The sequence below is a fragment of the Chlorocebus sabaeus genome, chromosome 6, assembly GCF_047675955.1.
Source record: "Chlorocebus sabaeus isolate Y175 chromosome 6, mChlSab1.0.hap1, whole genome shotgun sequence".
In the NCBI taxonomy this organism is placed as follows: domain Eukaryota; kingdom Metazoa; phylum Chordata; class Mammalia; order Primates; family Cercopithecidae; genus Chlorocebus; species Chlorocebus sabaeus.
Genome location: NC_132909.1, coordinates 17,230,636 through 17,253,138, shown reverse-complemented (window position 1 = coordinate 17,253,138; position 22,503 = coordinate 17,230,636). Strand labels below are relative to the sequence as shown.

The window sequence follows — 22,503 nt, the reverse complement described above, 5'->3', positions numbered from 1 at the left end:
ACCCCTCCCTGCAGGAAAGGCAGCCTTGGAAATCCCTGCCACCCTACCCCCCACTCCCCACCCCTGAGTCCCTTCCCCCTCAGGAAGGAAAACCCTGAGTATTGAGTAAGAGAAACTTGAGTTCCTGAGCCCTTACACGAGGGGTGGGGGAAGGGCAAGAAGCCACAACCTCAGCTGGAGCCACGAAACAGCAGGAGGGTGTTTGGCCTCTGAAAGAAGAGACCCAGGTGAAGAGAAGGTGAATGTCCAGAAGGTGTGACCAGTAGGGAGCCACGTGGAGATGAATTCCAGGCAGAGAACACCTGGCTGCCTATCTTTTCCATTTCCAAAGCTTAGGGGCTCCATCAGCCTTGGGTGTAGCTGGCCTACCTCACGGAACAAATTAAAAATCCTGGGAGCAGCTGGGCGCGGTGGCTCATGCCTGTAATCCCAGCGCTTTGGGAGGCCAAAGTGGGCAGATTACAAGGTAAGGAGATCGGGACCATCCTGGCTAACACAGTGAAACCCCGTCTCTACTAAAAATACAAAAAATTAGCCAGGTGTGGTGGCGGGCACCTGTAGTCCCAGCTACTCAGGAGGCTGAGGCAGAAGAATGGCGTGAACCCGGGAGGCGGAGTTTGCAGTGAGCCGAGATCGTGTCACCGCACACTAGCCTAGGCGACAGCGCGAGACTCCGTCTCAAAAAAAAAAAAAAAAAAAAATTCTGGGAGGCCCTAAGGACATATAGGAGCAAAGCATGTGTGAAGATGGTTGGAAGAGTTTCTGACTCCTAGGCAATATTCTATTTCTTCCTTTGACAGATGAGAAGACTGAGGCCCGGAGGGAAGACAAGCATGTGGTTATCAGCTGGCATATGGTCCAGCATCCTGTCCAAGCTCCAGCCCCCAACACTGGGCCAGGAACACTCCTTCCCCCAGCCTACTGTGGTCCAAAAGCTGGGCGTGGTGACAGGCACCTGTTGTCCCAGCTACTTGGGAGGCCGAGGCGGGAGGATCGCTTGAGCCCAGGAGTTTGACACTGGCCTGGGAAACATAGCAAGACCCTCAACTCTAAAAAAATTTTAAATTAAATAATAAATAAAGAGTCCTAGAGAGGCCGATGCCCACCTATGCCCTTTCCAGGGCAGTTTAATTGGTATCATTTGTAAAAGGTCTTTTCCATTACCCCCAAAGCCTTTGCATTCCCTTTCTAAGAAGGCAGCTGTATACTGGTTTTGGCCCCATGTGCAACAGTAGGCCTTGGTCTGATGCTGCCACAACACTCCCATGTGACACTCCAGGTGACAGTCCAAGTGCAAGTCTATGTCCAGCTCTGGGCAGCAGGGGGAAGGTGAGGAGAGTCAGGTCTGTAAATTGAAGCTGGGCAGGGCCCTGGCTGGCTGGAGATGTGTGGGCAAGGTGAGCAGGCCCCATGTGCACCCCAGCTCCAGTGCCCACTGGTGTGGCTGAAGCCCAGGTTGGGTGTGGTCAAATTAGAGGTCCTGAGAGAGAAGCCCTTAGGCCAAAGTGTGTGCTGGGAAGCAGGCCAGGGCAGAGGCCCAGGGAAGATCTCAGCAGGGGCAGTGTGAGCATGAGCAAGTGTGTGCACCTGTGAGCGTGCAGACAGCCCAAGATCAGAGATACAATGTGCAGGGGCCTTTAGGTGAGTGTGTGGCTGTGCCCCTCCCTTCTGAGATACAGGCCCAGCCCCTGCCTCCAGAGGCTAAGGGAGCACACCTGGGGGTAGGAGGAGTTTGGGAAGGAAACTCAGCTGGAAATGGTTTAGGCCTCAGAGCCCACATCCTGTGGGAGGGGCTGTCAAGGGGCCTGCTGTCCTGGTCCTGTTGAAGTCCTCAGAGATGCTGGAGTGACAGTCCTCTAGGGGTAGAGATGGTCGTCTTCCCAGGAGAAGGTGGCCCAGAGACTCAGAGGTGGGATCAGTCCTGCCAGTCCTGGATCAGGAGGCCTCTGTCGGGCGCCGCCCCCCTTCCTCCTCCATCAGCAACAGGCGGCGCCGGCCAGCCTCATAGTCAGCCTCATCCACACTGACCAGCAGGCGAACAGCCTCCCGGCCCACAGCCTCTCGCAGGGCCTCAGTCAGGAACACGCCCCGCAGGGCCTGCAGCAGGGCGCCACTCAGGTAGTCACCCCAGAAGGCGTCCAGATAAGAGAGCTCTGAGAACTTGATGTCACAAACCACGGAGCCCAGGTCCCTTGAGCGCAGCACCGCGGTGGCCTGACCAAACACATCCAGCTGCCGAGCCAGCGCCTGGGGCCGCCGGGATGCCACGCCCTGCTCCAAGGCTGGCCCATGCTCGCAGTACTCCGCTCGAACCCGGAGCCGGATGTCTGCAGGGGAAGGAGGGATTTGTCAGGGAGGGGGCCAACACTAGACACAGTGCTTACGGGGACCACCACCACCCTTCCTCCCTCCAACCTTCTCCACCCACTTCCGGTAGCCACACCCTAGTCCTGACACAGCCTCCCCGGCTCTCTGGGTTCCCTGACCAAGTACGTCCTCCTCCTCTCCAGCCCCACCACCTCTTCACTGCTCCAACAAGCCTCTCCCCTGCCAGGGGTGCTCTTTCCCTTGATCTGCACAACACTTGCTCCCTCTCTTCCTGCAGGTCTTTGATCAAAAGCCACCTTTCCAACAAGGCCCACCTAGACCAACCTATTTACAACTGTAACCACCCACCCAGCCCTCTCCACAGCACACCAGGTCCCACACCCTGCTCCATTTTTGTTCAAGGCACTTATCACCTTCTAACCTCCTCTGTCAGTTACTATCTGGTCATCATCTGTCTCTACACTCAGTGTGGAGAGACAGATGACAGGAAGGAAAGGGTTTTTGTCTGTTTTGTTCACTTGTGTAACTGTGGCACATAGTGGAGGCTCAATATGTATTTGTGAAGAACTAATGCATGAACTAAAGGACTTGCCTTTAGGCAACCAGCCTCACACCCAGCCCCCAAATAATGAGATTCACATGGTGCCAGCCACATCCCCAACCCTCCCACGCACCTGAGCCACCACTGCGGAGGCGCAGGGTCCTGACCAGGCCAGGGAGGCTTGCGGCTGGACCTGTGCTGGCTCTACTGGGAGTCAGGTGCTCTCTTGCCACAGAGCTGCTAAGATGATGGGCTGGAAGCCCAGAGCTGCTGGGGGCCACTGTGCCAAGAGGAGAGAAGGAAGCCTACATAGGGCCAGCCGCGGAGAGAAAAAGATTCCTGAGGTCATCACATTAGCCCATGATCGTAGCTGGATTTTCAGCTACACTCAACTCCCCTTTTTGCTAAAGCCAGTTTGAGTTGGTTTCTGTCACAGCTGTCCCCACATATGCCCAAATGAGGTGGCAGCTGTGCACAGGGGACAGGACACTGGACTTCTGAGGCTATCCTGTAATCATGAACTTCGCTTACCACCTCTCTTCCAGGATTTCTGAATTCCCACCCATCACCTGGGCTAGAGACAGTACCCCCATTCTCTCTACACACCCAGTGAGGCTGTCCTGAGGATTAGCTGTGAGCCAGAAATAGCAGCAGCCAACACTTTCAGAGTGCTGACTATCTGCCAGGCGCTACACCAAGTACTTGAATCACAGAAACTCATTTAACCTACAAATGACCCTGTGGGACAGGCCCTATTACCTCCAACTTACAGATGAAGAAATGGAGGCCAAGAGAAATGAAGTGACTCACCCAAGGTCACAAGGCCAGGCAATGGCAGTGCCTGACAGAGGTCATTTAACCTCCTATGTCCCTGAGAGTAGGCTCCTCAATCAATTAATGAAGTGGATTCCCACACAGGAGCCTTCAGCAGTGTGACCTGTGACAAGTCACAACCTCTCTGAGCATGGGTTCCTGCCTAAACAAGGGGACAATTCCTGCTGTGAGGAGCTGTTAAGAAGATTAAAAAGAGAGCAACGGATGGAAAGGAACAAGCTAACACTGCACACAGTGTCCAAGGGGTGCTCCTGGAATGGCAGCCACCAACCCTCTGATATGCCAATTACCTGACCCTTGGGGATGCAGTAGAATCAGCCCTATGGGGCAGGGGCCACCGTTAGCCCACTTGACAGATAAGAAAACGAGGCTCTAGGAGGGAACGTCTCATGCTGTGGCTCCCTTCAACTTTCATAGACCATGTCAGCCACTGAGCAGAAAAGAGAAGGCAGGGCGCCTGCTCCCCAAGACAACCTCATAGCCCTGCCCACTTCCTCCTCCCACCCCAAACCCTTCCTCTTTCTGGCTCTAGGGGAACCCCATCCTCTCCACTCAATGCCCAGGGAAGCCTGCCCGGCCTCAGCCCCCGGGCCCTCCTACGGAATTCAGGCCCAGCTGTCTCCATCCAAAGGACCAGGTCCTTGACTGAGTCCTTGACTCCAGTAAGCAACTGGCCATGACCTCAATCAATGTGGGTGGGAAAGCAGGGGGCTGGGAGGAGCAGCGCCTGTTCCAGGCCACACAGGGGTGGCTGGCCACAGAGGTAGGGCCAGGTGGCAGAGTCCTACAGACCTTGAGGTGAGTCCCAGCTCTGCCACTCTCTAAGCTGTGGGGCCTTGGGCATGTGACCTCACCTCTCTGAACCTGTTTCCCCAACTGACACACAAACAAACAAGAGGTCCCTGCCGCACATTGAGGTCACAAGGATTAAATGAGGCAACTCGTAAAATGCTTGATTCACAGCCCTACGACAAAGAAGGCTCCCAGAAACAGGAACTGTAATTTCGACACCCACCTCCCCACCACTATGGCCCTCACCCAGGCCTTCACCTCTCTCATGGGTCCCTAAGCCAACCTCCTCCTTGGACTCCTCCAAACCCTCCCATGTCCCCCCATACCCTGCACTCGAGTCACAAGAAAATGTTGCCAACAAGAGCCTTACTTAGAAAATGACCTGTCTACCTCCTCCATCCAGAACACTTGCCAAGGCTCAGCTAGTGAGTTGAGTCCTCTCTCAGTTCGTCCTTCTCCCCAGCGTGGACCTCTGGTATAAATTCTCAATTCACCCAGAGCCCCTACCATGTCACAGTGGACAGGGGAAAGGGACAAGGCCAGAGCAGATCTCTGTGCCCCCGTTCAATCTTTTTTTTTTTTTTTTTTTTTTTTTTTGAGACGGAGTCTCGCTCTGTTGCCCAAGCTGGAGTGCAGTGGCATGAACTTGGCTCACTGCAAGCTCCGCCTCGTGGGTTCATGCCATTCTCCTGCCTCAGCCACCGGAGTAGCTGGGACTACAGGTGCCCGCCACTGCGACCGGTTAATTTTTTTGTATTTTTGGTAGAGACGGGGGTTTCACTGTGTTAGCCAGGATGGTCTTGATCTCTTGACCTTGTGATCCGCCCGCCTCGGCCTCCCAAAATGCTGGGATTACAGGCGTGAGCCACCGCACCCGGCCTCAATCTCTTATTCAACAGATATTTAATGAATGCCAGGCATGCTACGGTGACACGAGGGCCCTGCCACAAGTGGGACGGGGAGACATGTAACCCACAGTTAGGAAGCACTCCCCACAAGCCAGGCTCTACTCAAGGGCTTTCCTCTCTCAGCCCATCTAATCCTCAGAGCACTTCATCAGCCCCGTTTACAGATGAGCAAATCCTTCAGCAGACCACACTCCCACCTCTGAGCTGGAAAGCATGATCATGGTGCACAGGGAAAAGACAAGGAGGTGCCACCAGGCAATAGGAGAAGGCGAGCCTTCTCTGAGCCTCTGCTCCACCCTTAGCACCCAATCATGTGCTTTACCCCTCCCCAAAATAATCACAACAGGTGACACCTGCATATAGCTTTTACTATGGGCTGGCACAATACTACATACTTCACATCTGCCGACCCCTTTGATTGTCCCCACAACCTTATGAGGTGATGCTGTTATTATCCCTTTTCTGCAGATGGGGAAATTGAGGCACACAAGTTGAGTCACCTGCCTAAGGCCAGCAGACAGGAAATGGCAGAGCTGGAATTTTACCTGAAGTATTGGTTCCTGCATCTGCGCTCTTAACTACCCCATCCTGTTTGCTACCTCACACAGAACCATACACATCAAATACACAACTAAAAGACATCTGAGGGCCAGCAGAGAAAATTAGACAGGGCAAGTTATAGTTTAGATTGAAAGGATCAGAGAGGATCTCTCTAGAAAATGACATCTGAAGTAAAATGTGAAGGAGGACAAGTAGGTTTAGAAAGAAAAACAGGAGAGAAAAAAAGAATGGCATTCTCAGGAGAGATGAGCATTCATGGAAGTCCAGAGAGAAAATGAACTTCAGGCCTGCACAGGCTGAGGGGCCAGTGTGGCAGGAACGTGGAGGGGAGAAGGGCACTAGAGGAGAACTGGCAGCCAGGTCAGGGAGGCTGATCTCAATCCCAATCGCCAGCAGACTCAAGATTCTACGGCCTCTGGAGGTGACCACACCTCTCTGCACCTCGGTGGCCTCCTGTGTAAAACAAGGCTCCCCCTAGCAGCCGCCCACGTGGGGCTATTATGATAATTTGGGGCTGAATGCAAGGAAAGAGGGGAGGCCAGGAAGGCCAGGCATGCAGAGAGGACAAGAGGCAGGACCTGCTGACTTAGGGGCGACTCCAGCTGTGCTGTGAAGTGGCAGGTGGGTAGAAACAGGGCCACAGCAGCAGGTGGGGAAGGGTCACAAGTGGCTGTCCAGGATGAGAGCAGTAGACACGTAGAGAAGTGGAGGAACTGTCCAGTGTGGCCCTGAGCAGGGAGGCGGGAAGAGTACCCAGCACCATGTGTGCTGGACCGGGAGCTGGCTGCAATCTTTCCACTTTGGCAGCTGTGGGGAAAAGTTCCCTGTCCCTGGGAGGGCAGAGGCAGGTGCCACGCCTTCCTAGAGAGGAGAGCTGCTCCTGCTTCCTCCACGCAGGTGGGCCCGGCACCCTTTTGTCCCCCACCCCCACCTCACCAGTCTCTCTTCGGGGCAGATGGGACATCAAGTGAAATGGGCTACTCAGTGGGGGACCAGGGCGAAGTTCGAGGGAGCAGGTCCTGGGCTGGGTGTGTCTGGGAGCCCAGAGATGAACCTCATTCAAGTCCTCCCTCCAAGAGTTCCTAGTTGGGTGGTGATCAGGTTTGGATGTGAGTTCTCTCCCAATCTCATGCTGAAATGTGACTCCAATATTGTAGGTGGGGCCTGATGGAAGGTGTTGGATCATGGGGCTGGGTCCCTCATGAATCCCTTGATGACGAGTGAGTTCTTGCTCTGGTATTTCCCGTGACAGCTGGTTAAGAGTGTGGCAGCTCCCCCACCCCCCACCTCTTGCCATGTGACAAGCCAGCTCCCTTTGGCCTTCCACCATGAGTGGAAGCTTCCGGAGGTCCTCAACAGAAGCAGATGCTGGCATCATGCTTCTTATACAGCCTGAAGAACCGTGAGCCAAATAAACCTCTTTTCTTTACAAATTACACAGTCTCAGGTATTTCTTTATAGCAACACAAAAATGAACACAGGTGGGCTGGGGAAAAAGAGGACCTGTGCTTCCACAGTACTGGGGGGCTTCCAGCCTTGCTGGAGAGAGGTGGCCAATGTGCTTCAGTGGAGAGACCCCACACCTGCCCCTGCCACCACACCAGGACCAGCACCAGCCCCCCTCTGGACAATGGTGAGACCCCTCCCAGCATCCTGGCTTGCCTCACTCATCTCTTCTCCACAACAAAACCAGCATCATCATGTCAAATGGAAAGTTCTTCAACTCCTACTGAACTACTGGTTTGAGGCAATGAGGAGAAGCTGCCTCCAACTCCAGAGAGGGATAAGCAGCCATCACCTGCTTCCTGATGGAGGGGCACAACACACCCTCAGAAGCAGGCTTGAGGAAAACAAAACATCAAACCAGAATCTGATCAAGCCTCTCCAGACCCCACTACCAATCTTCAGGAAATACAAAAGACAGGGTAGAACACACTGAATCAACCCTACTGCAGGATACAGTCAGCAAAATCCAGCCTTCGGGAAATGCTACGGGACAACTGCTTTCAAAAAACACAATGCAAGGCAGAGAAAGAGAGATGGTAGGGGAAAGGACAGACTTCAGAGAACCTACACTTATGAGACAACTGAAAATCTGAGCACTGATCAGATATTTGATAGTAAGGAGTTATTAATCTTTTTTGGTGTGAAACCCTATTTTTATCTTTGGCCAGCCACAGTGGCTCACACCTGTAATCCCAACACTTTGGGAGGCCGAGGCGGGCAGATCACCTGAGGTCGGGAGTTCGAGACCAGCCTGACCAACATGGAGAAACCCCATCTCTACTAAAAATACAAAATTAGCCAGGTGTGATAGCATATGCCTGTAATGCTAGCTACTCGGGAGGCTGAGGCAGGAGAATCGCTCCAACCCAAGAGGCAGAGGTTGCAATGAGCTGAGATCGTGTCATTGCACTCCAGCCTGGGCAACAAAAGCAAAACTCCATCTCAAAAACATAAAATACACAGTGAAACATCTACAGATGACATCATAGGACAACCAGAATTGACTCCAAAATTCCTAATTATCCTAAGTTGAGATCAGTCATGAGTTGACAATGGCTGAAGCTAGTCTATTCACTTTGGTATATTTTCCACAGAAAAAATTGCAGGGGCCAGGCGGTGGCTCATGCCTGTAATCCCAGCACTTTGGGAGGCCAAGGCAGGTGAATCGCTTTGAGCTCAGGAGTTCAAGACCAGCCTGGGCAACAGGGCAAGACCCTGTCTCTAAAAAAAAAACACACAGAAATTAGCCAGGCATGGTGGGTGATGTTTGCAGTCCTAGCTACTCAGGAGGCTGAGGTTGGAGAATCACTTGACCTGGGAAGCGGAGGTTGCAGTGAGCTGAGATTGAGCCACTGTGCTCCAGCCTGGGCGACAGACTGAGACCCTGTCTCATAATTTAAAAAAAAAAAAAAAAATTGCAGGGGAGAAGCAAAGCTGATCCTGTCATTCAAATCCTCCAACTGCTTTCCATAATTAAAAGAAATGCAAAACCCAGGCCCCGCAGGATCTGCCCTGGTTCCCTCTCCTAGGGGTCTCCTCTATTCCTGCCAGTTTCCTTGCCATCCTCCACGCTGCGCTTGAGCACTGGCACATCCCACTTGGGCCTGTGCTCCCGCTGTCCTCTCCATCGGGAACATCCTTACCCTGACATCTGAAATCTCTCCCTTGGCTTTCTCCTGCCAGAACACAAGCTCAATGAGGGCAGGGCCTCCCATCCCTGCTAACCTAGCAAATACTAAACACTCTATAAATACATATGGAATAAACAAATAAACAAACCCAAGTTTCAGTCCAGCTCTGCCCCCTGCCACTGAGACTAGTGACTGCCTTTCCCTGAGCATGCCTCTTCCTTTGCAAGATGTCACCCCACCTCAATGGCTGTCTTGAGAACTCAGGGCCAGGTGTGTAGTGCCCACCACAGACCCTGAGAAGGACACGGTCGCTCAGATGTCCTGTGTCCAAGCCTAGGACCACCAAGGTGCCCTTCCTCACTGTCTCAGGCAGTTGGGAGTTTGTCTAGTTCTATCCCTCAATGGAGGGCAGCTGGCGGGGAGTCACAGGTATCACAGCTGAGGAGGGGTCAAGAATGGCAGGCCTCTTCTTCAGTCAGGCCTTCCACCTCTGGCATTTGGCCTCTCTAAAAGTAAGCCATCCCTTTTTTTTTTTTTGGAGACGGAGCCTGTATCTGTCGCCCAGGCTGGAGTGGTGCAGTGGTGCGATCTCGACTCACTGCAACCTCTGCCTTCTGGGTTCACTCCACTCTCCTGCTGAGTAGCTGGGACTACAGGCACCCGCCACAACGCCCTGCTAATTTTGTGTGTGTGTGTGTTTTTGGTAGAGATGGGGTTTCACCGGGTTAACCAGGATGGTCTCCATCTCCTGATCTCGTGATCCGCCCTCCTCGGCCTCCCAAAGTGCTGGGATTACAGGCGTGAGCCACTGCGCCCGGCCGCCATCCCATTTTTCAGAGGGAAAAACAGGAGCCCAGATGGGGAGAACCTCACTCCAGCCCCACCCTGCCCGGTGAGTCAGCAGTCAGACCTGCTCACCCATCTCCCACAGAGGCCTAGCCATGCTCTGGTTAACAACCTCCTCGCCTCGGGAAAGACTCGAAGCCTCCCTTAGCCTGTTCCTGTCTTCCTTAAGGCAATGACTCCCTCACCTGCCCAGCCAGCCTGGTGGCTCTGGGAATTACTGGCTGATTCAAGGAGGAGTCACCACCAGGCAACCACCCCCTCAAACTCTGCCCCACAAGCCCGTGTAGCTGCCTGGACCTAGGGCTGGCTCTCTAGGTCTGTTCCTTCTGAAAGAACCCAGCACAGGTATCTGCTGCCTCATCTACAAAGTGGGCATGATGCCCACTCCCTGGAGGGCCATCATGGGCACTAGGAGGGGGCAGGTGTGCGTGCTTTGTGGGCTGGAGAAAGCTCTGCAGATGGCAGAAGGAAGCACCTCCAGGCCAAGGTCTCCTGGAAGACGGGACACGTCAGCATCTCACCAGCTCCAACTAGGCCTCCTGACCTCCAGCTTCCACACTGGCCTCCTCCACTGAACCCTTCCACCTTGAGCACCTGCTGCTCCCCTCAAGTGCCTCCTCCCCTCCCTCAGCAGCCTCAGCCCTCCACAGGGGCTCAGCACCACCCCTGGCCTCATGTTTCATTAGGGCACTTGTCACTAGCTGATGCCACCTGCTATGCTGGCTTATTTTCGAGTTATCTGTCTCGCCCACTATAATGTAAACTTCTGGAGGCTGAGGAATTTCTTCACCTGGTCCAATTCTGCGCCCTCCGTGCCTGGAATAGTGCTTGGTATAGAGAAGATACTCACTAATAAAAACTGGATGAAGGAATTAACAAATAAACCCTTCTATGGCTCCCCCACCCACCGCCCCCTGGAATAAAATCCAAACCTTCAAGGGCCCCTGCCTGCTTCATCTCAACCTGCTCTCACCCACAAAGCCTCTGCTCCAGACAGACTCAGCCCTGACCACATCCGGCTAGGGACTGCACACATAAGTCACTCTGCCAGGATCACCCTTCCCAGCTCCTCTTCCAGCTTCCTTGAGCTTGTTCTAGACATGGCACCTCCATAAGGAAACTGGGGCTGGCCAGGGGACTCCTTGCACACGCCAGAGCCCCTGCACTCATGATACCTGTGCCACTTGTCACACCAGCCTGGCTGCCACTTTTCTCATCTGTCTTCTCTGCAGCCTGAGAGCTCGAAGACCATATTTGATCCCTTCTGTGTTTCCAAAGGCTGCCCAACTAGACAAAGGAGTACTACAGTTGAGGGGGTGCTCATGGCTGTGTCCTCCCCACAGGACCAAGTGGAATTTCTCAAGGGCAAGGTCAAAGTAGTCTCACAGCAGAGTCCCCAATCCACTGTGTCTACAGTCAGCCCTATGGCCAGTGCCCTTCTTTACTTCCTAGGTCACTTCTCACCCTCTCCAACACGACCCCCAGGCCAGACCTCTGCCCAGTCCTTCTCTGCAGACCTCACAGCCTCTTCAAGCGATTAATCTACTTAACACACACCTAGCAGAGCACCTACTAGATGCCCAGTGCATGCTAAACACTTTGAAAACCCTAACTTGCTTAATAACCGATTTTCCAGATGGAGTTAGAGTTCCTTGAAGAGGTATTACATCATGTCACCCTCCTGCTCAAAACCCATTGACAGTGCCTGGTGCAGGGAATAAAATCCAAAATGTCATCCCTGCCGTGGTCCTCCAGGCCCAGCTGCTCCAGCCCCAGCGTGGCTCCTCCACATGCTCCCACCCTCTCTTCGTGGCGCTTATCATTGTCTAAAATGATCTTCAGTCTCACTGGTCACTTGACTAGGTCAGCTCCATAAGATCGGGAACCCTCGCTGCAGCACTCCTGCCCCAGGCGTACTGCGCAGCAACAGTGAGAACAATAAACCCTCGTACAGCGTGTGCCAGGTTGGGCGCTGCTCCAGGCATACCATGGGTAAATCTGTTTTCTCCCAACAATCCAAACAGGGAGGCGATTATCAGCCTCACTTTACAGATGTGGAAACTGAGGTGGATGGCTGGACGCGGTGGCTCACACCTGTAATCCCAGAACTTCGGAAAGCCGAGGCAGGTGGATCACTTGAGGTCAGGAGTTCGAGACCAGCCTGGCCAACACGGTGAAACCTGTCTCTACTAAAAATACAAAAATCAGCTGGGCGCGGCAGTGGGTGCCAGTAATCCCAGCTACTTGGGAGGCTGAGGCAGGAGAACTGCTGAACCCAGGAGGCGGAGGTTGCAGTAAGGCAAGATCACGCCACTGCACTCCAGCCTGAGAGACAGCGTCTCAAAAAAAAAAAAAAAAAGAAAGGAAATGAAACTGAAGCAGAGACGTTCAATTACTGGCCTGAGGTCGGACAACTTATTGAAGTGCCAAGACCAGGATGTAAATCAGGCAGCCTGATCCAGGATCGTTGTTTTTTTAGCCTGTGATATGCTGCCACTGCACAAGAAACGTCTGAATAAGTAAACCCAGGCAGATGTTTACTGAATACACAAATGAAACTAGGGCAGGGGGTTGTCAGGAAAGGCTTCCTGAAGGAGGTGGCACAAGATCTGATCCTTCAACGATGGACAGGATGCAGACAGGCAAGATGGCAAGAGAAAGGACAAGAATTCCACTGTGGTGAATGAGAGCTGCCACCCATCTGCCAAGTGTGTCATATGCCCCAGAAAAATGCTCATTTCTCCAACCCTCTGTAGCCCGCCCGGGGCACGCATTGCCAAGGCCTGCAGACACCTACCACAGGTCACTTTGCCTTCGGAGGAAGGTCTGGCGGGCTCTGGCTGCTGCTGGGGTGCGGCTGGAGCCCCTCTCCGCCGCCGTCTGGCACCACCACTAGGCCGGCCTCGACTCCGCCGCTGCCGCTTAGTTGGGGGGGAGCCTGAGGAGAAAAAAATGGGGCAAGTTGAGGACTAGGATGACAGCTAGAGTGCCCAGCTGTATGCCTGGAAAATAACTCAAGGTGTTCTCAGTGCTGAGCCCCTGAGTGAGCCACTCTGCCTCCCTTCTTCAGTGGCCCTTTCTAAAAGATGAAGAGTACCAACTAGTATCATCTAGGAAGGGCAGATGAATACACCCTACCATGCTGCAGCAGGCCCACTCCAGGTGTGATGGGACCCTAGAGAAATCTCTGCACACTTACACCAGGAGACAAACACGACAACCGCCACCAGGGCATTGTTTATCATGATGAAAACCTGGGAACAACATATCTGGCAAGAAAAAACAGGAATATAGGGAGATCTCCAAGATAGACTGTTTAAGGAAATAAAGCAAGATACAAATAAGTGTGTACAATGTGCTGTACTTTGCATAAGAAAAGAAGGAAATTAAGATTATATATATTTGCAAAATGAACCACTGGAAGCACAGACTAGAAATGAATGAATTGGGGGTGACGGGCACCCAACAGTAGAAATGACATGTCTAAAAACACTTTTCTTTTTTTTTTCTTTTTTTTTTGAGACAGAACCTCGCTCTGTCGCCCAGGCTGGAGTGCAGCGGCAGGATCTCGGCTCACTGCAAGCTCCGCCTCCCAGGTTCACGCCATTCTCCCGCCTCAACCTCCCAAGTAGGTGGGACTACAGGCGCCCGCCACCACGCCCGGCTAATTTTTTGTATTTTTTAGTAGAGACAGGGTTTCACAGCATTAGCCAGGATGGTCTCGATCTCCTGACTTTGTGATCCGCCCGCCTCGGCCTCCCAAAGTGCTGGGATTACAGGCGTGAGCCACCGTGCCTGGTCAAAAAACACTTTTCATATTTGTTTTTTGGTTGTTGTTGTTTTTTTTTTTTTTGAGATCGAGTTTCGCTCTTGTTGCCCAGGCTGGAGTGCAGTGGCGCAATGCAACCTCTGCCTCCCAGGTTCAAGTAATTCTCCTGCCTCAGGCCCCCGAGTAGCTGGGATTACAGGTGTCTGCCACCACAACCGGCTAATTTTGTATTTTAAGTAGAGATGGGTTTCACCATGTTGGCCAGACCAGTCTGGAACTCCTGACCTCAAGTGATCCACCTGCCTTGGCCTCCCGAAGTGCTGGGATTATGGGCGTTGAGTCACCAAGCCCGGCCCCATGCTTCAGTTTTGACTTTTGACTCATGTAACCGATTTACACATTTAAAAAGTTAAAAGAAATAAACCATAAAATTAACACAAACAGGCCAGGCACGCGGTGGCTCCCACCTATAATCCCAGCACTTCTGGAAGGCCGAGGTGGGTGGATCACTTGAGATCAGGAGTTCGAGACCAGTCTGACCAACACGGTGAAACCTGTCTCTACTAAAAATAGAAAAATCAGCTGGGCATGTTGGTGCTCACCTGTAATCCCAGCTACTGGGGAAGCTGAGGATGGAGAATCGCTTGAACCTGGGAGCCGGAAGCTGCAGTGAGCCAAGATTGTGTCACTGCACTCTAGCCTGAGCAACACTGTAAGACCCTGTCTCAAAAAAAAAAAAAAAAAAAAAAAAAAAAAAAGAAAATTAAACACAGAAGAAAATGAACCTGGTCAGATGCTGTGGTTCATGTCTGTAATTGCAGCCTACAGCCCAGCAATTCAAAACCAACCTGGAACCTGGGGCAACATGGAAAAATCCGTCTCTATTTAAAAAAAAAAAAAAAAAAAAAAAATTAGCCAGGTGTGGTGGCACGTGCCTGTAGTCCCAGCTACTTGGGTGGCTGAGGTGGGAGGACTGCTTGAGTCCAGGAGGTCTAGGCTGCAGTAAGCAATGTTTGCGCCACTGGACTCCAGCCTGGGAAACAGAGCTAGACCCTTGAAGGGAGAAGGAAGAAGAGAAGGAAAAGGAAGGAAGGAAGGAAGGGAAGAAGGGAGGGAGGGAGGGAGGAAGGGGATTGTATACACAATCGGTAACATGAATAATCAGATCAAAGATTATTCAAGTAACTTGAAGAACATTCTGACTGTAAAATCTCAATGGGATATGCTCAGAGAACAAAAAACACAAATAAAATCTAAGTTTCATTCACTAGATATAGTCAGCAGTTGTACTGACTTTGTTATTTTGATGCTATTTAATTACTGTTGTAAAATAAATCAAACAAATCCACATCACAATGTTATTAAGAGGAAATACTTTTAGTATAAAAAAGTCTGGCTGGGGCCAGGTGCAGTGGCTCACGCCTGTAATCCCAGCACTTTGGGAGGCCAAAGCGGGCGGATCACCTGAAGTCGGGAGTTCGAGACCAGCCTAACCAACATGGAGAAACCCCATCTCCACTAAAAATACAAAATTAGTCGGGCGTGGTGGCACATGCCTGTAATCCCAGCTATTCAGGAGGCTGAAGCAGAAGAATTGCTTGAACCCGGGAGGCAGAGGTTGCAGTGAGCTGAGATCACGCCATTGCACTTCAGCCTGGGCAACAAGAATGAAACTCTTTCTCAAAATAATAATAATAAAAAGTCTGGCTGGGAGCAGGGGCTCACACCTATAATCCCAGCACTTTGGGAGGCCAAAGCAAGCAGTTCACCTGGGGTCAGGAGTTCAAGACTAGCCTGGCCAACATGGTGAAACCCCGTTCCTACTAAAATACTAAAAATACATTAGCTGGATGTGGTGGTGTGTGCCTGTAGTCTCAGCTACTCGGGAGGCTGACACAGGAGGATCGCTTGAACCTGGGAGGCAGAGGTTGCAGTGAGCTGAGATGGCGCCACTGTACTCCAGCCTGGGTGACAGAGTGAGACTCCATCTCAAAAAAAAGTCTTTGTAACGTTCTTGTTTCTTTGTTTAGAGTCTGGGTCTCGTTCTGTTGACCAGTGGCATGCCACCACACCCAGCTCATTTTTTTTTCTCTGAGACAGAGTCTTGCTCTGTCACCCAGACTGGAGTGCAGTGGCGTGATCTCAGCTCACTGCAACCTCCACCTCCCCGACTCAAGCAATCCTCCTACCTCAGCCTCCTGAGTAGCTGGGACTACACGCACAAATCACCATGCCAGGCTAATTTTTTGTATTTTTTATAGAGACAGGGTTTTGCCATGTTGCCCAGGCTGGTCTCAAATGCCTGGGCTGAAGCAGTCCACCTGCCTCAGCCTCCCAAACTGCTGGGACTACAAGTGTGAGCCACTGCACCCAGCCAGGTTTTTTACCTTTTTAGACAGAGGGTCTCACTATATTGCCCAGGCTGATCTCGAACTCCTGGCCTCAGGCAATCCTCCTGCTTCAGCCACCCAAAGCACTAAGATTACAGGCATAAGCCACCAAACATGGCTATGATGTTAATCTTAAATTTAAAATACTAACAAACTTTTTGAAAAGTAAAGTCTCTAGCACTATTCACTGAAAGAACCTAGAAACAATATACACACTCAGCACCCAGGTTTTGGTCTCTAAATACTACAGCTTCCTTGAAAAACAGCTGATTCTAGGGTGGGGAAGGGAAAGTTCAAAGTGAGCCCAGGACATCTTGCAGTGTCACAAAGCAGGAAGCACCCAAAGAACAATACAAATACATGAAGAAGACACAAGAGGCTAGCTAACTGGAACCTTTGGAAGACAGACTGACTGTAACAAGTCTGTAAATAGCGTATGAGTCTATAGTGACACTCAAACTCAAAGGGGCATTGGGGGAATACCTCTTGAAAGAGAAAGAAAAAAGAAAAAGAATTAGAAAAATCGGCCGGGCGCGGTGGCTCAAGCCTGTAATCCCAGCACTTTGGGAGGCCGAGACGGGCGGATCACGAGGTCAGGAGATCGAGACCATCCTGGCTAACACGGTGAAACCCTGTCTCTACTAAAAAAAAAAAATACAAAAAACTAGCCGGGCAAGGCGGCGGGCGCCTGTAGTCCCAGCTACTCGGGAGGCTGAGGCAGGAGAATGGCGTAAACTCGGGAGGTGGAGCTTGCAGTGAGTTGAGATCCGGCCACTGCACTCCAGCCTGGGCGACAGAGCGAGACTCCGTCTCCAAAAAAAAAAAAAAAAAAAAAAAAAAAGGAATTAGAAAAATCACCATTTTATAAACACCAATGTGATAACTGGTTCAGAAGGAGCTCACACATGTGAAACCCACTGAGTAAATGGCTATTAGGGAACAGGACATGCCAAAGTATCACCTCATAGACTGTTTACAACCATGAGAACTAAACGTCCCTTCGCAATGGACAAACATGGCAGACATCCGCTTAACCAGGTGATCAAATTTTCCCACATCAGAAAAGCCAGGCCATACATGCCTGGGGATGTACTCCAGTATGAACTAGATGGCAGCAACCAAGGATTATTTCTGCCAGAAACATATAAACTGAATCTAACCAAGCCTCAGACACAATTCCCATTTAATAAGAAATGTAAGGGAAAGAGGGACGAGTTAAATGACTCCATCAGGAAATAAAGAAACAATCAGGATATTCTACAAAACAACCGGCCTGCTAGGGTGAATAAATCAATGTTACAGGAAAAAAAAAAAGGTATGCGGTGTAGGGACAGTTTCTGCACTACGGGAGGAAACTAAGGAGACATAACAACGGAATGCATGCCAACTCAACTATGAACAGATTCTGAACGGCCCCACAATCTGCGGATATGTGAAAATTGACCGTTAGAATATCAGAGAATTTGTGTTTATTTTCTTAGGTATAATAGTCTTAAAGTAGTAAAGGAGAACATCCTTATTCTCCATGGATGCCTAATTTAGGGGTAAAGCATCCTGATGTCTGTAATTTACTTTCAAAGGGTTCAACAAAAAATCCAGAATTACATAGACACATAAAGCAAAAGTAGGAAAATCTTAACAGTTACTGAACCTAAGTGGAAGATGCTAACTGTAATAATCTTTCAACTTCTATGTTTGAAATTTCACATAATAAAAAAAAAAAGAGAGAGGTGGCCAGGGCGCGGTGGCTCATGCCTGTAATCCTAGCGCTTTGGGAGGCCCAGGTGGGCAGACTTCTTGAGACCAGGAGTTCAAGACCAGCTTGGGCAACATAGTGATATCTCATCTCCACTAAAAACACAAAAATATTAGCCAGGCATGGTGTCACGTGCCTATAGTTCCAGCTACTTGGGAGGCTGAGGCAGGAGAATTGCTTGAACCTGGGTGGCAGAGGTTGCAGTGAGTAGAGATTGCACCACTGCACCCCAGCCTGAGTGATTGAGACTCTGCCTCAAAAACAAAAACAAAAACAAAAACAAAAAACAGGCCGGGCGCGGTGGCTCACGCATGTAATCCCAGCACTTTGGGAGGCCAAGGCGGGCGGATGACGAGGTCAGGAGATCGAGACCATCCTGGCTAACATATGAAACCCCATCTCTACCAAAAATTAGCTGGGCATGGTGGCAGGCACCTGTAGTCCCAGCTACTCGGAAAGCTGAGGCAGGAGAAAGCAATGAACTCGGGAGGTGGAGCTTGCAGTGAGCCGAGATTGCGCCACTGCACCCCAGTCTGGGCGACAGAGCAAGACTCTGTCTCAAAACAAAAAAACCAAATAGGGGTGGCTGGGCATGATGGCTCATGTCTGTAATCGAGCACTTTGGGAAGCTGAGGTAGGAGGACGGCTTGAGGCTAGGAGTCCAAGACCAGCCTGGGCAACAAGGGAAAGACCTCATCTCTATAAAGGATGAAAAAATTAGCCAGATATGGTGGCATGCCCCTGTAGTTCTAGCTACTTAACAGGCTGAGGAGGGAAGACAGCTTGAGCCCAGGAGTTCAAGGCTGCAGAGAGCTATGATTTCACCACTGTACTCCAGTCTGGGTGACAGACAAGCCCCTATCTTGAAAAAAAAAAAACAGAAAAAAAAAAAAATTAGGAGCGGTGAGGAGAATAAATAAGTTAATTGGGGCATGGCAATTAAAAGAAAACACTTAGAGATAGTCAGCATGAATAAATCTCAGACACACCTAGAAAGACCACCAGGTGCAGAGTAATACCCACAATGTAATACCATTTAAAAGAAATATGAAACCATGTGCAATAATTCTATATGTTGCTTCAGAAGAGTATTTGTAGCAATAAAAACACACACATACATACATATAATACACACACACAGTGAAAATGAGACAGAATAACCCCTCAGGCCCCTTCCTTGATAGGCACAGTTCATAAGGAAAAGAGGGATGCGGCCATCACACCCACCTAGCCGGGCTCACCTGTCTCCCACTGACCCTGCTGAGAATTTGCAGAACTGCTTGACTGCCGACGGCGACGGCAGCTACCCTCTGTCCTCTTTGAAGAGCTGGAGGTGCCATAGCTATAGCGTTCTGGAGACACTGGAGGAAGAGAAGAACAGGAAGCAGCATTCATTCTCCTGGCCCTAATTCCCACTCTGGGAAGAACGCCTGCACCACGGGGTGCCTAAGTTCCCCAGAAGTCAGAGACCAAATACCCACTCATTCTGAAACACCTCCTGCAGAGGTTGCTCAGATGCCTCCTGAGACAGAGAACTCATCACCACTTGGGGCAATCTAACCCATGTCTATGGCAGCTCAAACTGTCAAGGTTATTCTGTTGATAGTCATGGTCAGGGTCTTTGTAATGGCCCTTTGCCTTGGCATCAACTGCCCCCAGCTCTCCCCACTGTGCAGGCTTTGCAAATCTTCTCTTCTAGAGCCTAATGTTCAGACATAGATATCCAAAAACGCTGTCAGCTCTTCCCTAGAGCTGTCCTTCTCCTGCTTATCTAAATCCTATGGGCTTACTCTGGGCCAGGGAAGGCCATAATCCCCCCTCCCCAAACTAGCCACTGCCCCTTTAGCAACCCAGACAAAGGCTTGGTCTACGCATGCACAGGGCTACTGGCAGCCTGAACCCCTCCTAGCTTCTCACCTCAAGACTGCTATCCTCCAGGGGCACTTCCTTCACAAGGATTAAAGGCATCAACTCTGGGGACAAGCTGGCTGGGTTTGAATTCTGGCTCCCACACTTTCCAGCTACGGTCTCTGCAAGCCCCTTCATGACATAACTTACCTCCCTCTCTCCCCTAGCTTGGGTCCCCTCTGCTCCTGCCACACTGGCCTCTGATGATGCCAAATTCCCACCTCGGGCCTTGGATGCTCCCTGGGATTTTCTCCCCTGGGGTCTATGCATGGCTGGCAGTGCAGCCTCAGGACAAAGCCTCCCTTCACCTTGCTGCTCTCCCAACTCTCTCTATTCCATTATTTTTAGTCTTCCTAAAACAGCATCTAAAAATAAGTTCTCTGTCTGAGCGTCCCACTAAACTTAAACTTCATGGAAAAAACACCTTGTCAGCCGCATCATCCTGTACCCCCTAGACCCAGCAAACAGGATTGTTATTACACGTGCAAACTGCTTAACTTCTCTGAACTTGTTATTTTCCTGGTTACAGTGAAGACAGTAACAGGACTTCCTTGTGGGATTACTGGGAGGCTATAAGGCACTAGTTCATATGAAGGGCTAACAGCTGTGCCTGGCATGAAACAAGTCCTCCGTAAACAGTGGCCATAATCGTCATCACTGATGTGGCCAAATTCCCAAAGCCATGCTTCCCTCCTCTTGTGTTTCTCATTGATACTGTGGGAAGAGGGAGTAGTGGAATGGGACATAAGCTGCAGGCACCAGGAGGCCCAGCGGGAGTCAGGCCCTTTCCTCCCGGGAAGTGTGACACCCTCCCATTCAACCGTACCTGGCCGGCGCCGCTTGCGCGCCAGGTGCGGCAGCAGGTCGTGGCGGGCCAGCACGCGCAGGAGTTGCCCCAGCAGCCGCAGGTTGCTCTCGTCGCACTGCCCGCGGCGCTCCAGCTCCAGCAGGAGCTCTAGGCCGCTGCGGGCCCGGGCTAAGCCGCCGGCGGCACCAGGAGCCTCATCCAGCAGAAAGGCCAGGAGCTCCAGCTCGCACTCGGTCAGTTGCCCGCCCACCACCTCGAACATACGGTGAAGCGACAGCATCCCGTAGTAGTCCAGGCACTCATCCTCCTCCCAGCACGGGGCCGGGGTCGACCCGGATAGCGCCATTCCCGGGGGAGGGAGGCGGAACAAGCTCAGAACCCGGCCTAGAACCCACACAGCGGGGAGGGGGCAGTGGTCAGCGACGCGGAGGCCCGAACCCCACACCGCCAGCGCGTCTCCCCTGTCCAGTCGCGCCGGGCAGGGCCGCTCCCGCACCCCCAACCGCCTCGGTTTCCCCCTCCCCCGGGAGGGAATGGTCCCGCCCAAGGTCCCCTAAGAACAGGTCGGGACGCCGGAGCCCGCTTTGCTTCTGCCCCCCAACCGTGCTACGTTCGGAGCTCGCCCCCGGACCCGACCAAACGATGCGGCCCAAAGAAACCTCGGGGTCCACCCTGGGGCTCCCTGCCGACTGCCCCTGACTCTGGGTAGGACTGCCCAGACGAGCCCCTTTGCTCCGTCCAGTGGTACCGTCTGATGAGTCCCCCGGCTCTACGCAAGTGGTACCGCCCGAAAGTGACCCTCTGCCCCCTCCACGGAAGAGCGACCCCGGCAGCCCCTTTGCTCCACACAGGTGGTATCGTCCGAACCCGACCCCCTCGCCCTGCAAGGGCGGCCCCGCCTGCTTCCCAGAGCCCAGGTGGTCCTGTCTGCCCGCCACCAGTCACCATTAGGCCTCTCTGGATCCTCACCAGATTCTGGCGTCCGGTGACTCCTGGGCGACGGCCGCAGCCACTTGTTTTGGATCTTTCTGGCACCTTCTCTATTATTACGCCTGCGTCACCTCGCCCCTCCTCCTTCCCCCAACTCGCGCAGGTGCGACCGCCACGCCCCTTAGGCGCATGCGCAGAACGATGCCTTCAAGCCCCGCCCTTCCCGGGCCGCTTGACCTGCCCCCAACAGAAGCGTCTTGGTTCGCGGGTGCTGCGCTTGCGCAGAGCGAGAGCGCGCCGCATTTGGGGCTGTATGTGGTACCCTGTTCCAGGTCCCTACTTCCCGCCCGTGACTCAAGCCTCCGGGACCATGTAGCGCCACGTCACGAGTAGTTATAACTACTCATCTCATTAACTACAGCCCCCTCTTGATCACGAGCTAGACGCCCACATCACCACTGCCCCTAGTTGCCCGCGGCAAAGGAACACAATCACTACATTCCTGGCTCCCAGTAACTCCTAGGCCTTATATGATCTGGTCCTGGGCACTCCTCCATTAGATTGTCCCTCACTTCTAGTGACAGCCAGGGATCTACATCTCAACTGTGCTGTCTCACGATCCCAACTGGAAATCCCGCCCCCAGTCTAGAAGTTCCTTCCCCTGATCAAAACCGGAACTCGCTCATCTCACGTTCAGGACGGATACCTCCTTCCAGGCGGCAACACAACCCTCCATTCCGACTGTGCACATCTCGATGGCGTCCATCACGACCCCCATCACAGTCAGACGTCTCCACCCAGAGCCAAAACAGCCTCTCCGTAACCTCTTCCAATCTCTGCCCTCCGGGGTCGCGCAGATACCCGCTCCCTAACTTGCAACAACTAGAGAGGGTCTGTCGGGGAATCGGCGTCTAGGCTGTGGTGTATGCGTGTCCCCTTACCGCGGGGCCTTGTGTGTGACGGTCGCCACGCCCCCCATTTAGGTGACTCAAAGT

General features: G+C 52.2%; 1 protein-coding gene across 1 annotated transcript; it reads right to left on the bottom strand.

Annotated features, from left to right (window-relative positions):
* Positions 1–1,101: 1,101 nt before the first annotated feature.
* On the bottom strand, positions 1,102–21,690 carry DEDD2 (death effector domain containing 2). Its single transcript, XM_007996971.3, has 5 exons — positions 21,548–21,690; positions 20,597–20,962; positions 19,104–19,223; positions 12,745–12,885; positions 1,102–2,327 (listed from the first exon to the last, which is right to left on the bottom strand). The coding sequence occupies exons 2-5, from the start codon at positions 20,922–20,924 to the stop codon at positions 1,936–1,938; spliced, it is 981 nt and encodes a 326-aa protein (XP_007995162.1). The 5' UTR covers positions 20,925–20,962; positions 21,548–21,690; the 3' UTR covers positions 1,102–1,935.
* Positions 21,691–22,503: the final 813 nt, after the last annotated feature.

Bases quoted from the DNA above. Each gene is read 5' to 3' on its own strand.
- DEDD2 (XM_007996971.3), bottom strand. From the start codon at position 20,924: ATGGCGCTATCCGGGTCGACCCCGGCCCCGTGCTGGGAGGAGGATGAG. The intron at 12,886-19,103 runs GTGAGCCCGGCT...TTTTCTCCTCAG, and splicing joins GCAGGGTCAGTGGGAGACAG to GCTCCCCCCCAACTAAGCGG. The intron at 2,328-12,744 runs GTAGGTGTCTGC...CTTCCCCTGCAG, and splicing joins CGAAGGCAAAGTGACCTGTG to ACATCCGGCTCCGGGTTCGA.